This window comes from Brachypodium distachyon, chromosome 1, assembly GCF_000005505.3.
Source record: "Brachypodium distachyon strain Bd21 chromosome 1, Brachypodium_distachyon_v3.0, whole genome shotgun sequence".
Classification (NCBI taxonomy): Eukaryota; Viridiplantae; Streptophyta; class Magnoliopsida; order Poales; family Poaceae; genus Brachypodium; species Brachypodium distachyon.
In genome coordinates, this window is record NC_016131.3 from 36,273,282 (window position 1) to 36,287,443 (window position 14,162).

The 14,162-nt window shown below is 45.6% G+C and overlaps 2 protein-coding genes across 6 annotated transcripts; both read left to right on the forward strand.

Moving 5' to 3' along the window:
* Positions 1-1,056: 1,056 nt before the first annotated feature.
* On the forward strand, positions 1,057-3,548 carry LOC100840099 (sec-independent protein translocase protein TATB, chloroplastic). 2 transcript variants are annotated; one of them, XM_003563775.4, is made up of 6 exons: positions 1,068-1,298; positions 1,576-1,697; positions 1,992-2,051; positions 2,161-2,281; positions 2,793-2,918; positions 3,128-3,548. In XM_003563775.4, the coding sequence occupies exons 1-6, from the start codon at positions 1,118-1,120 to the stop codon at positions 3,250-3,252; spliced, it is 735 nt and encodes a 244-aa protein (XP_003563823.1). In that variant the 5' UTR covers positions 1,068-1,117; the 3' UTR covers positions 3,253-3,548. The 2 variants fall into 2 exon arrangements, with proteins under 2 accessions (XP_014752819.1, XP_003563823.1); XM_014897333.2 differs by lacking the exon at positions 2,793-2,918 and having other exon boundaries at positions 1,057-1,298; positions 3,128-3,486.
* A 148-nt stretch (positions 3,549-3,696) lies between these two features.
* Positions 3,697-6,725, forward strand: LOC112270078. 4 transcript variants are annotated; one of them, XM_024457746.1, is made up of 3 exons: positions 3,697-4,219; positions 4,293-4,366; positions 4,477-6,725. In XM_024457746.1, the coding sequence occupies exon 3, from the start codon at positions 5,574-5,576 to the stop codon at positions 6,591-6,593; it is 1,020 nt and encodes a 339-aa protein (XP_024313514.1). In that variant the 5' UTR covers positions 3,697-4,219; positions 4,293-4,366; positions 4,477-5,573; the 3' UTR covers positions 6,594-6,725. The 4 variants fall into 4 exon arrangements, with proteins under 4 accessions (XP_024313514.1, XP_024313516.1, XP_024313515.1 ...); XM_024457748.1 differs by having other exon boundaries at positions 4,293-4,360; XM_024457747.1 differs by having other exon boundaries at positions 3,697-4,366.
* The last annotated feature ends 7,437 nt before the right edge of the window (positions 6,726-14,162 follow it).

A 14,162-nucleotide genomic window follows, 5' to 3' on the forward strand; every position in this document is an offset into this window, starting at 1 on the left:
GAGGGATGGACATGCTGAGAGAGATGACTGCCGACAACGGCGGTTGCTTGCGGCAGCAACACTAGCGGGGAGAGAGAGAGAGAGAGATGCGACAGAGAGAGATGCGAGGGTCATGGAGGGAAAAGGAACGACGTTGGCCCGTGGTTATTGTCAGCGGCGGCACTAGAGGGAGAAGGACATGGCCAGCGAGAGAACCGTCGCCACATAGATGGTTTGGGCTGGGGATGGGAAACAAGGTGTGAAGTGGGAAAAGAAGCGAAAACTCGAGTCAAGCTCGTGATTTAGGGGTCTGATTATCAATGCCATCGGTCTCGGCATCGTCCCGCCCAGGTTCACCTATTTCTTTTAGTACACGCAGGTTAGGCTTTCGTATAGCATCGTCTCTTGCCCAGGTTGGCCTACCACGCATTAACATTCAATGTCGGACTGATCGGATTTGGCTCAAGTCTAACATGTTCATGTCCAAGTGAACCCCGTGTTTCGTCCAGCTGCGGTGTTCTTTTGGCCCAAGTCTGGTCACTTTTTGCAAAACCACGTCTCACAGCTCCGAGAACTAACAAGAAATATTTTAGCACAATATACGGATCAAAAACTGTACATGATGACATGGAAACCAAAACTTGAACAAAATAGTTGTAGTACTAATTTGAACTGTGAAGAGTTTTTTGGAGTAAACATTTTCACGATGGACAATAATTTTACGGATAAAGACCATATAAACCAAAATGCAATTTTTATTCTAGAAAAAAGAACTAATCAGCCGAGATTATATTAGGCTTAAGCATCACGGGTAACAATGAAAACCTTCGAGCAATTTCTCAAACACAATCGATGGAACATGTCGAATTAACAACGAAAAGAACGAGAATAGATCGGGATGTGAGATATGACTGTCGACGACGGCGGTTGCTGGCGGCAGCAACACTGGCGGAGAGAGATGCGAGGTTCACGAAGAAAAAAGAAACAACGTTGGCGTGGGATTGCCGGCAACCGCGGCACTAAAAGGCAGAATAAGAAAACCATTGGAAAAAAACCATTGGGATGGGCCGCAGGCTGTGAAATGTGAAAGGACGAGGATAAGGTGGAATTCAGGACGAGGTCAGACAGACTTGGAAACATGAACCCCGTCGCTTGTCTTCCTCTTCGAGCGAGCGCCGCCACCCCTCCCTTCTCATCCCGCTGCCGAGCAGCGCCCCTGCGCCCTCGCTCCGTCTCTCGTTTTCCTCCTCGTGCGAGCGACTCCACCGCAGGCATCTATCTCCCCTTCGGTTCTCTCGCTCCCGTCACCTCACGAACAGGTCCCGCCCTTTAGCTCCCCGTTTCATCTCCTTAATATTCGCCAATTCGTAACTGAGTCAAAAATCAAGGTAGGTCCGCCCTACCTTGCCCTACCGGGTCCTCCGCCCTTGGTAAGGGCCCCCTTGCTTGAGTCAATTGCTCTGTGGTACTCTAATATTTTTGGGATACATCTATCCATGGCTCGATTCAGTTGTTCTCTTCTTCTTCTTCAGCGCGCAAGCTCGATCTCGAATTCGATCAGGTTCATAGCTGATGTTGTTTTGTATTTAAATGCAGTGGTGAAAAGAAGAAGACACAAAAATGGTATTTACGCTTCTTTGTTTGGCGTTGGAGCTCCTGAAGCTCTTGTAATTGGTGTGGTTGCTTTGCTGGTTTTTGGCCCCAAGGGTCTAGCAGAGGTAAACCTTTCTCTAAGAGAGTCCTTCATGCTATTGTAATTCTTCTTCACTAAATTCCCAGCACTGGCATCATTTTTTTAGCACTTATAATTTTCCTACCTTGTGTATTCACTGCCCTGATCAGACTGTGTGTAGTACAAAGGATTTGGTATAGCTATGGTATCACAAGCTCTGTTAGCAAATCATGATATTGTGATAAATAAGTTCATATTTTCAGGACAAGTGGAAATCCTAATTGTCCGATCAGTAACATGGAAATACGACTAGTAGTCACAATTGCTTACTTGTTTGCAGGTAGCCAGGAATTTAGGAAAGACTTTGCGTGCTTTCCAACCAACCATTAGAGAGCTACAGGTTAGTTCAGGATTTGCTTGTTGCTATTAAATTGAGTATTCTTCTATTCTTTTTGCGGGGAAATTGAGTATTCTTTTATGTAATGTAATATATAATTCTCTGCACTTAGGATGTATCAAGGGATTTCAGGAGCACTCTTGAACGAGAAATCGGACTTGATGAGGTTTCCCCATCCACGAATTATAGGCCTACAACCATGAATAACAATGAACAACCTGCTTCCGTCTCAAGTTAGTTTATTTCAATCCTTCTGATGTTCTTCCAATGAAATGATGCCTAGTTTAGTTTGAAGCACTTGTTTACGTAAGAAAATCATGCAGCCCAGTCAAACTCCAGAAATTCCTCATAGATTGTTCTGATCTAGTGATCTAGCAGATGTTGGCAAGCTCTGTTTGTACCTATTTGTTTTTACTCATAGTTCTGCTTTTGTTGTTCTGTTCTGTTATGTACCAACAAATAACCAGCAGCCATTAGGATCTGGAAAGTGATATTGAATCAAGTTATAGCATTCTCCTCTCTCTTGATCGAGCATGAATTGTTCCATGATTTGATCTTATGGCCCACACTTTTTGTTGCTTCCTCACCTAAACTGGCCTGATGCTGGCAGTGGCCGCCGTGAAATGCCACAAAATTGTGCCATCTTTCTGAAACCATTTACTCAGCTCAAAAGATGAATTCCCACCAGCCGATATTTAGATGTCGTGACTCGTTACACTTCCTTGTTGCTCTTTTTTCCTTTAGATGACAAGCCTGAAACTGCGGTGCCTTACACCAGTGAGGAACTCATGAAAGTTACTGAAGAACAGTTAGCTGCATCCGCATCTGCTGCTTGGAATAGTCAGCAACCATCCCGTTTAGAACAGAAAGGTCTGAGATTTTAATTCTGCAGTTTCATAAACTAGTTACATGTTTCGGTATCCATATAAAAGGTAAATCGTGCATAAAGCTAAAAAATACTTGTTTGTTACATCAAAATTCTCAACTATGTTTTTTGCTAGGTTATTGTGATCTTATGACTAATATGGTTATGTAAAAACATTTCCACACTAACCTTGTTGTGCTACATCATATTTCAGAAACAGCAGCGCCTTCTCAAAGTAGTGACGCGGCATTATCAGCAGGAAGTGATGGTCCTGGTGCTGTGACGAGCGAGCCCAATCCAAGCAATTCCGAGAAGGCAAAACTGACAGACGAAGCATAGTAATTGAGAAAAATGTATGGCATGCAATGTAGAGCAAGGGGAAAGCTTTGATATCAATTTTTTTAGAAGGAGGTTTGAGATTATGAGTAGTGGAGCTGGATCGGTCGGGCCTCCAGTGATTTCAGGCTTTGAGTACTGTAGTAGAGGCTTGGAATGTTGAATTGTGCTCTTGTGTAGCAAGGAGAGATATAGATAGATGATGCAAAAGCGAGCTGTGTATATCTTTGTCCTCCCTCTGACGTCTTGTTTTGCTACGGCTTTTGTTGTCCTCAAAGGGCGTGTTCAGTTTGCAACCACATCTTGGCAAATTTCACCACAAGTGTGGCAGTTTCTGTGGCTCTGTCTGTTCTATTGCCAGAACCGTGGCAATGCCACACTTCGTTAGTTTGTTCTCAGGGCCGACATTCTCCGCCGCCTCGACAAGCTGGCCAAAGCTCGGCAGTCACCACCCAGCACTGATGGCCCTGCATGTGGAGATCGGCGTTAAGGGTAATTCGTTCTCACCATCAGACTAATGCTGGCCTAATCAGGTCCGTGGTTGGGACTGGGAGCAGATCGACGCTGCATATAGCAAGAGTTTTAGATGGTTGCCTCTGGTACATCAATCCGTAGACCTGCAGGGATACATCGTGAATGGTGAAATTTCCTGCTACCTGGCTACTCTCTTCGCGCTTGTTTTTTGGTGTTCATTGGGCGTAAACGCTTCAGGATAACTGGATCTGAATATGACATGATCTGGAATGACGTTCTGGAGGAAATTATTGATCCCCGTTATGGTCTTGCCAGTTAATCAGATTTGTTGCTGATGAACCTGATCTGAAGACCTATAGAGTTCAGAGCGAGCCGAGAAAACAAGTTCAAGGTGTTCTTGTTCTACCAGTCAGAAAGCTGTTGTTGGCTTTCTTTTGGTAGCACGTCACTCACTGTCAGCTTTAGGAGTGTTTGCAATGCTCAACTGGCTTCTAAGGTACACCCTCCGATCCTAAATTGTTGTCGTTGTTTTAATTCAAATTTGCACTAAAACAACAACAATAATTTAGGATCGGAGGGATCATGAAGAACATGAGAATGAGAAAGATTGCAACAGCTCGACTATAAGGAACAAATGGTATATGTGAGTGACAGTGTACATTTTTTAATCGGCTGAGAAATTCTTATTTTTAATACGTATAACTTGACAATTTTCATTGGATTAAAAATCCACGTTCATGATTGTTGACTTAGGAAATCGCCTTCGTCTTCGCCTTGGCTGGGTAACTAGTGCTTCGAATGGCTCTCTCCCCACCGAGCTCCTCTGGCGATAGCCATGTTGATCTCATCTAGATTGCTATGGATCCACCCAATCCCTTCGACGGTCCCTCCAGTCTGTCTCATCTCCTCGATTTCACTCTAGGTCATGTATTCCGAATCAAGGTTCGTCAATCATTCGCCACTCCTGTCAACCCTGTCGTCCCATCGTCTGGTTTTCATCTGGTGGTTTCCTTTGGAAGAGCTTCTTTTCGTCTATCCAATCTGAATGTTAGTCTGGCATTATCGGCATGTCTTGGTGCTGCTTATGATGAACTTGGTGTTATCCAACTCTCTGGTAGAGTTTTCAAGTTTTCGGTCTGTTTTAAGGTTGTTGGTTTTATGATCTACAAACTGGTTCACTTTGAATGCAATTTTTTCAAGTGCTACTTCCATCTTTGGAGTTCCGGCGGACTTAATTGGAAACATGAATTGGCTTTATGGAATTCGGAGGAATCTGCTGGTTGGACCACTGTTCAATATCGCAGGCAAAAACATCACAATGATGTGGATCCAATCTGGCTTTACCTCGTCGAAATTACCCATCTGACTTTGGACATCAAACTTTTGCTGATGCTGTTAGAGCTGACCGTTCTAAGGATGATCGTGGAACTCGGATCATGCCAACTACCCATCCTCATCGCGCTGTCGTTCAGAATTCAAATCGCATAACGGGTGGCCCATATATTGGTTCTCATCAGCCTGTTCTGGTTTATCGGCTCATCGTCAACAAGGCCCAGCCCACGCCACCCCTCAACTGCTCGCGATGCTTATCCGAAGGTCACCTGGCTGATACCTGCCACAATCTTATTAGATGCAAAAGTTGTTACAACTATGGGCATATCTCACGACGATGCTTATCTCGGCCCAACAGTAGAGAGACTTATCGGAAGCGTATTACTTCCACCAACAACCAGAGCTGCAACAGTATATCTAGCCCTTTGGCTTGCTCGAGGCTGTCATCTTTCTCCTTTGTTGCTGAAACCCCAACATCGTAGCTTGCCCACCTTGCACCACCCCCCACGTGCACCTCCATGGCGAACTTTCCTTGCGATACCACGCCTCACCTCCCACCTGGCACCACGATCGTTCCTCCTGGCCCATTGCGCGCGCAACGTGGTTATGCTGTTTTGGGCAGGAACTTGCCGATCATTTGTGAGGAGTGGACGATTGCCATCCTGGCATCGCACGTGGAGATTGAAGACTATGAGGAAGGCTTGCACATCATCCGCCACTTCCTCGCCAAGCAGAACTGGCAGATTTGTTCGACCTCACGCTATGTCATGGGCTCTGCCCTGGTCCAGTTCGTGACCTCCTGCGACCGCGACACTGCCGTCAACTCTGCGCCCTTCCACATCGATGACATGGTACTTCGCTTTATTCCCCGGAATCGTGGTCTCAATCATAGGGATGCTGTCTTTTCACATGATGTCTGGATTATGCTCACGAACTATCCACTTGAGGGCTGGGATGTAGAGGCTGTATCCGATGCTTTTGTGCCATATGGGGGTTTTTTGGTCTGGAACAAAGAAGTATCCAACAAAGCTAGGATCCTCGTTAAGATTAGAGCTTATGATGTTGATACCCTGCCTCTTAGCATTGTTATTCTGAGCAACTCCAATCATGTTGGCAATGGTGAATCTTGGACATGCCCACTGTACATTCAATCTAGCAACATGATTGGTACACCTGCTGCGGATGAGGATCCCCTGCCTCCTGATGGTGCCACTCCCCATCCCATGGCACTTCAATTTCATAACATATGGCAGGATGCGGATGCACATGTTCCTTATGCTCCTCATGTACATGAGCTTAATGCTCAAGCACCTGAAGAACCACCTGTTCAGCGTGATAATGTTATTGTTATTGATGAGCAAGATAATGATCCCCTGGTGGATGTCAACTTGAATGCTATGGATGGTCAGATCAGTCCATATAACTCTGTTGGCAGCTTCATTGCCATTGAAAGATCGATATGGTCGGCTAGAGGGAGGGGAGGGGTGAATAGGCGACTAACAAGTTTTAACCTTTTCTTGAAAGATACAAGCACTTAAACCTAAGGCTCACTAGATTATCTAAAGTGAATGCAACCCTAGTATGAAGTGCAATAACCGAAGCAACAATAGATAGCAAGAATGTAAAGGGTGAAAATGATACCACACGTGGAGACAAAGATTTCACCGGAGTTCCACCTATTGGGATCGGTGTACGTCTCCGTTTGGAGGAGTGCTCTACCACAAAGGTAGAGACGCCACAAAAGCTCACTCTATTCTCCAACTCACAACACCACAAAGGTGAGGTGAGTTCCACTAGTGGATTCCTTGGGGGTGAAGTCCAAACCCTTACAAACTTGAACGTCGCTAGCTCCAAAACTCAATTGGAGGCTCCCAATCCAATCCCCGAGCTCCTCACACCAAGGGAGAGCTCAAGGCAACCATTTCCGTCTAGGGCTTCCAAATGCCCAAGAGAAACGAAATCCACAAGAGAAACAAGGGGAATCAACTTTGTGATTTGGTGAAACCCTAGATCTAGCTCTTCTCCTCCAATCCTCAAAGAATCAACAAGGGGAAAGCTCTATGGAGGGAGATCTAGTAGATTTAAGCTTATAGAGTTCTTGGGAGAGAGGGGGCTGTTCTTGGCTTCGTGCTCGGGCAGATACCTGTTGGGGACGAAGGGTTATTTATATTGACTTCCCAAAATCTAACCGTTATGCACTGCGAGTTCCAGGGGCGGAACTTCCACCAATCACCAGAAGTTCTGGTAGACCAAAAGTTCTGCCCAAGCTCCGGTCCAACCTCCGGAAAATCATGCTCTAGTCAGTAGCATCGCGAAGCTGGTCCGGAGGTAGGGTGGAAGTTCTGGTCGCCCGGAACTCCACCGGAACTTCCGGACCTTGGCAAACACACGCACATCAGCTGGATGAAAAAATTATCTCTCTCACTTTGGGGTAGGTTTTATGTGGGTGCAAGATGTATGTTTGTGTACGTGAAAAGCAATTCACTCATTACCTTCCCATGTGGACTCTCTCTTAATAGTACGGAGTTCCTACGACTCAATAAACGAAAAAGCCGCTACACTCCACTACGCTTCTTTTCCAAACTTGAGGGCATCGAACCGTTTTGCGCCATTTGATATCAAATCTGAAAAACTTAACGCACGATTAGTGCACACAACACGTTGTCATCATCACCAAAACCACTTAGAAGAGAAATGCCCTTTCAGCCACTTTTCCTAGGTGTGGCCCGTCTTCTGATGCTACACCTGAAGATGTTGTTCATGCTAAACCTGGCCCTGTCACTATGCTCCAAGACTTGGTTTCCAGCCTGGTGTCCAATGCCACCAATATCCCTGCCTCAGTTTGCCAAGTCCAATGTGGTTGGTGCTAGCTGCAGAATTGTTAATGTGGAAAGCCATAGTGGGATCAAACGCAAGGGCTTTGTTCGGATTAAAACTGTTGAGGATCATTTCAAAACCACCAGTGCTGTGAAGATTACTGAATTTTCTGATGAAGAAGATGTGGTTGAAATTAACAGGCCAAAGAATTTTCCCAAGACCAAGCACAGGAAGGGTCCTTATGATGTTTCCCTTCTCAGAACAGCCGCATTGCTGGATTATTAGCTGGATTCATTAGCCCTGCCCATGCCAAGTCTTCTCAAGCATCCACCTCCACTACCAATAAGGTCAAGAAGAACTTGGGCTCTCATTTTGAAGCTATTGTTCTCAATCGTGAAGCTGCAGCACCACCTAATCTTCCACTGGAGACTATCCAAACCCTGGGGGTGAAAGTTTGCAAGATGCCACCTGAGGTGGTGTCAAAAGATGCTCTTCACTTTGATGAATCAGATGTGTGATCACATTTGCATCTATGCTTTGGGCAAAGCATCATATTGCCTAGTTATCCCTAGTTTACTTCCAGTTTTATTACTTTGGTCATCTGTCCCAGGTTTTAAAGAACTTCTTAGTCTATCCAATGCCTTTTACCTTTTCAGTACTATTTGGTGTGTGATTGTGGAACCATTTTATAGCATTATCTATGTGTCCAACTGTGTGAATTTTATTCTGTCATGTAATCCTAGATGCTACTTATGTAATCTTGAGATGCCATTAATGGTATTCTCCCACGCCTCTCGCCCCATTAGTTCCCATGAATAGATGCCTAAATATACTGAACTGGAATGTGAGAGGGATTAACTCCCAGGAGAGGTGGAATTACCTTAGTAGGAAAATTGAGGAAAGTTGCTGCAATATTATCTGTCTTCAAGAGATCAAAAAATTCCGCCCAAGGAGATTTACACAGTTTGCATTCTCACCATCAACTGGCAGCTCTGGTGGGCTCATATGGAATGGCAATTTATTTTCTGGACAAGTGGTTCATGCTGATCATTATGAAATTACTATCAAACTTGTCTGCAATCTTGACTCTATGATTTGGTATGTAACTAATGTCTATGGAACCTGCACACATGATGGTAGAGCCCTATTTACCACTTGGCTTCAGAATTTAGATCCATACGCTTATGAACTCAGGATTATAATGGGTGATTTCAATCTCATCGGAAGCCCACATCACCGGAATAGACCTAGTGGTGACGCCAACAATATGCTCCTTTTCAACTCTATTATTCAGAACCTGGATCTTGAGGAAATACCTATCAAAGGTAGGAATTTTTCTTGGAGCAACATGCAACTAGACAACCTATTAGAAAAGCTTGATTGGATATTTACTTCGGCTGATTGGACTACTACCTTTCCCAACACTATGGCTATCCCAATGGCAAGGATCACATCTGATCATGTTCCCATTAAGATTCAGATTGGCACACACATTCCCAAAGCACTAATTTCTAGATTTGAAGAATGCTGGCCTGAATTTGCTGGGTTTTATGATATGGTCATAGAGAATTGGCAGAACAGAGGCTGTTTCAAAAACCATGCTCAAGATATCACTGCTCCCTTTAAATCTTTGAGGCATGGAATGAAAAAATGGAGCAGAAACCTCTCACAATTAAACAAAACCATTGATGGTTGCTGTTATGTCCTTGCTATGATGGATGGTAGTGAAGAACAAAGACAATTTTCTACTATTGATCACTACTACTTCAAACTTGCTCTGAATCTCACCCGAACAAACCTTTAGAAGCAAGGAGAATTTACCGGAGAAAGAGGGCCAATATCAGATGGGCTAAACTTGGTGATGAAAACACAAAAAAATTCCATACCGTAGCTACTTCCAATTTCATACAAAGCTATATTGCCTCTTTTCACCACTGAGGATGGCAGGATCATCACTGAACACAATGAAAAAGCTGCCTATCTTTGGGACTCATTCAGAGAAAGACTTGGTGTTAGCACCTCCCTGCCATGGCATTTGACCTTAATGACATGATCATCCATAGAGATCTCAGTCATCTTGAAGTTCCCTTTACTAATGATGAAATTGATTCTTCGATCAAATGCATGCCCAATGACAAATCTCCTGGTCCTGATGGCTTTAATGCCTTTTTATGAAAAAATTCTGGCACATTATTGAACACCAATTTTATGCAGTTTGCCATGAATTTCACAGGGGCAATCTTGATTTACACAGTATCAACAGTGCCTTTATTACTCTGATCCCTAAAGTACAACCCTACCACTGCCAATGAGTTCAAACCTATTTCTTTGGTGAGCATGGCCCTTAAAATCATTGCTAAATTGTTGGCCAGCAGGCTTCAACATGACATTGTTTCCATCCTTCATCAAAACCAATATGGATTTATTAAAAGTAGAACTTTACATGATTTTCTTTCTTGGGCTTTTGAATTGAAGCGATCCGGGCCCATTATGGGTCAGATCTCTGTGCTTACAGTGCTAGTCCCTGGATCGGCTCGCTAGTACACACAGTTTCAAGATGTAATATCAAGATACAAAGGTATATTACATCGCATTGATGCAGAATTTAAGAGTACCTTACATCTTGCATAACCTCATGGGTTAGCTCAAATAAAACAAAGTCTTGCAGTGGAAAGCAGAAAATATAGGAGTCCCATTGACGAAGGGGTGACTTCGAAAATGTCCATATTGGTGGACTTGTATTTAGGAATGATTTCGAGTGTATGTGTTGGTGAACTCGTCGGCTAACAAGGACACGGGGAACACAATTTACCCAGGTTTAGGGCCATCGATGAGGTAATACCCCTACGTCCTGTTTGTCTGATCTGTATTGATGAGTCGATTACAATGGGGTGCCACGGAGGCTAGATGCACAGATTCGATCTGGCGAGTGCATCTAGACGACTTGTAACTAAGTTGGGGTCACCTTGGCTCCCCCTCCTAGTCGTTTATAAATGCAGGAACCTAGGTGGGTGACTTCTAACTAAGTTGGGGTCTCCTTGGCTCCCTCTCCTAGTCCTTTATATATGCAGGAACCCAGGTCTAAGGTAGAGTCCAAGTCGGTTACAATGAAGAAAAATACTCTAATTAATATTCCTTATCTTGAGTCGCGAGATTTGTTATGTAGACTCCTGAAGTCGTAGTAGGCTTCCTTGTGGGCCCCTAGCTGGGCTGTAACGGGTATACTTGAGTCGAGTACGTGGTTAGTCATAACCACGTCAGTAGCCCCCAAGTGCCTAGTTGAGTCGAAGACTTGAGTAGGGACTTTCCCCGTAAAGAATAAACTCAATTTGCTGTCGAACCAGTTGCATAATGCTGTAGACTCAGTACTTCATCGAGTTAGACTTCAAATGAGAAGCGTTTCAACTCAGAGAATGTCCGACCCGATGCTTAATGTTCGACTATTAAGTAATAGTTTCACAATATGATTTTGATAGCGGGTCAAATCAAATGCAATGAGGAGAGATCATAGGGATATATGCTTAATGTGCCTAGATACTCGAGAAGTCAAGTCCAGTTAATTGCTCTAGGGCAAATGCAACACTAGATTTCATCAGCATTCGAGTCCTCAGGCCCAAACCTGGCAACTGGCAAAATTCGACTTAGCCTGCCGGGGTCTTATAGAGTCGAACTCCAGTTTTTAAGTACTCGACTCGTTCGTCAAGATTGTATGTACTAGAAATACGCAGCTTTTACGTTTCTAGGCCCTATAGGAAGCCTACGGGTCTTATTTTCATGTAATGAACATGGTTTTAGGGAGTGACCCTTAGGTGAGAATTCTTACCAGAGGGATGCAACTGATGCATATCCAGGCCTAATTTTTAGGGCTTACCTTCATGCAATGAGTATGGATTTGACTGGAATAACGCAGCTGGTACGATTCCAGGCCCGATAGAGAACTTTTGAGTCTTATCTTCATGCAATGAGCATGGATTTACTGAAGTGACGCAGGTGGTGCGATTTCAGGCTCGACAAATGACCCATGAGACTTATCTTCATGCAATGATCATGGATCAACTAGAACGACGCAGCTGGTGCGGCTCCAGGCTCTATGGATGAAATCTAGGAGGCTTAGTGTTATGCAAATGAGCATAAAAAACTGAGGTGACCCAGATGATGCGACCTAGTTGTGTCGACTATATGAAATTGACTGTTTTATGTCAAGGTTGTTGACCTGATTTTACCTGTTGAAGGTGAAGAGCCGTTTGGTCAGTTGATGTGACTGGGCGTACAGTCTAGCCTGACAGCTAGACGCACTATTGGCGTGCGTTAGTGGAGAAACGATCACACTTCGCGCAGTAAATAAGGCATAATGATTTCATCCATTCACGTGCCCGAAATGTAGGCGGTCGTTTCTATTTTCACCGCTTCGTATCCTGATCGATGTGGGACACGTGGCCAAGATTAGGATCTTGTGGCCCGGATTCTTCGCTAGGGTTCGGCTTGTATAAAGAGGAGGGTGGAAAGGGAATGCCTTTTTACCCTTCTTCTTCCTCGCGACCAAAACTCAAGCACCCAAGCTCTCTGCCTCCATAGGCGAAGACTCTTCGCGAGTTCCTCCAGCGACCAAGAAGCTCACGCCATCCGGAGATGGGCAGGACCAAAGCTTCAAGCTTGAAGACCGACGCCGGCAAGGGAGGTGCTGGTAAGGGGGCCATTCCCTGGCCGGGCGTGATTAACCAGCGTCCGAAGATCCTGGAGCTGTAGGACGAGGGCCTACTGCCAGGAGGCCCCGACGGGGTCCGCTTCCCGGCCAAGGAGGAGTACCCACGGCCTCTGCTAGGTGAGCAGGTCATCTTCATCGACTATGTGTTGCGGGGGCTTTCTTTCCCCCTTCACGCCTTTTTCCGTGACATGCTGCTAGCCTATGGGCTGCAGCTGCACGATCTTCCCCCCAACTCTTATTTGCACGTGCGTGCTTCATCACGTTGTGTGAATGTTTCTTGGGAGTAAGCCCTCATTGGGGGCTCTGGAAGTGGATCTTCATGATCAAAGGCCAGAAGGCTGACGCCATTGGGAGCGTCAACTTCAATGTGAGATCCGACACCAAATACTTCCCTCCAGCAGCGTGAATCTGTTCAAAGCTGGAGGTCGAAATGGTTCTATGTCCAGGATGAAGCCTCGGGTGCCGACTCGAATCTTCCTGCCTTCTCAATCAAGAAGAAGGTAAAAAAGACGACGGCATGGAACCACGATCTGTCGCCTGCAGAGGAGTCAGAGGCGGCATCCCTGGTGGCTAGGATGCACTCTCTTATGGGGCAGGGGCTGACAGGTATTCACCTGATGGCTCTGTTCCTCAAGATGAGGATTCAGCCACTGCAGGCTCGCGTTCACCCGATGTGGTCCTATGATGGACTCGGGGACCCCACTCGAGTGAACGCAGAAGAACAGTCGTGGGTGCGAAGGTTGACGAACATGACAGGTGTGGCTCCTTGCGAGATCGACTCGCCAATAATCTCCTACGGCCTCGACAGGCCGAGAGAAGAGGTAATTTCTATATTTCAACCGCTTAAATTTGCGTTTGTGTTTCGCTGACCAGTTTGCTGATCATAGGGACTTGAAGATCCTTCGAGTCAGCCTCCTCCTGCTGGGGAGGAAGAACTGGCTGACGAGTCCTTGGAGTCGCTAGACCAGGTAAGCGACTCTGAGGCCGAAGAAGTTGGCCTAGAGACGAGAAGGAAGCGCAACAGAGAGTCGAACCAGAGACTAGTGACCAATCGGTGGGAGTCGAAGGTCCAACTGCTGCAACCTCGTCTCCTCCTCCCTCAGCTAAGAAGACCAAGACTGGCGGTCCAGCGCCTGTCTGACGATTTGGCCTTCTTGGCCGAGTCACCCAGAGCAGGTATGTGGTCTTTCGGGTAGCAATTTTTAAATAATGTCTGGTTTTTGAATTCGGAAATTTCTTTTGTCAGTTTCGTGGTCTCAGGTGACCAACCAACGACCCAGGCTATTGAGCCGACAGGGTCGAATCCGAAGGCTTCGGGTCCCTCAACCGTCATTGAAACGGTTGATCCTCAGGTAGCAATGCCTGAGGTGCCTTCTCCAGCGAGTGGGGAAAATCAACTCCAAGAGTTGCCCCACTCAAAGACTCGCTTGGAGAGCAGCGGAGCCGAAAGGGCTCCTTCCAAGACCTCAGCCTCAGCTTGCCATGTAAGTTTCTAGCTCTTGTTAAATTTTTGTTTTTTGTTCTCCCGGTGGGAGTGTGAATCAGATGCTGACGCCAAAATGCTCGCAGCCGATCGTCCGCTCCA

Bases quoted from the DNA above. Each gene is read 5' to 3' on its own strand.
- LOC100840099 (XM_003563775.4), top strand. From the start codon at position 1,118: ATGAACCCCGTCGCTTGTCTTCCTCTTCGAGCGAGCGCCGCCACCCCT. The intron at 2,052-2,160 runs GTTAGTTCAGGA...CTCTGCACTTAG, and splicing joins CAACCATTAGAGAGCTACAG to GATGTATCAAGGGATTTCAG. The intron at 2,282-2,792 runs GTTAGTTTATTT...TTTTTCCTTTAG, and splicing joins ACAACCTGCTTCCGTCTCAA to ATGACAAGCCTGAAACTGCG.
- LOC112270078 (XM_024457747.1), top strand. From the start codon at position 5,574: ATGGCGAACTTTCCTTGCGATACCACGCCTCACCTCCCACCTGGCACC.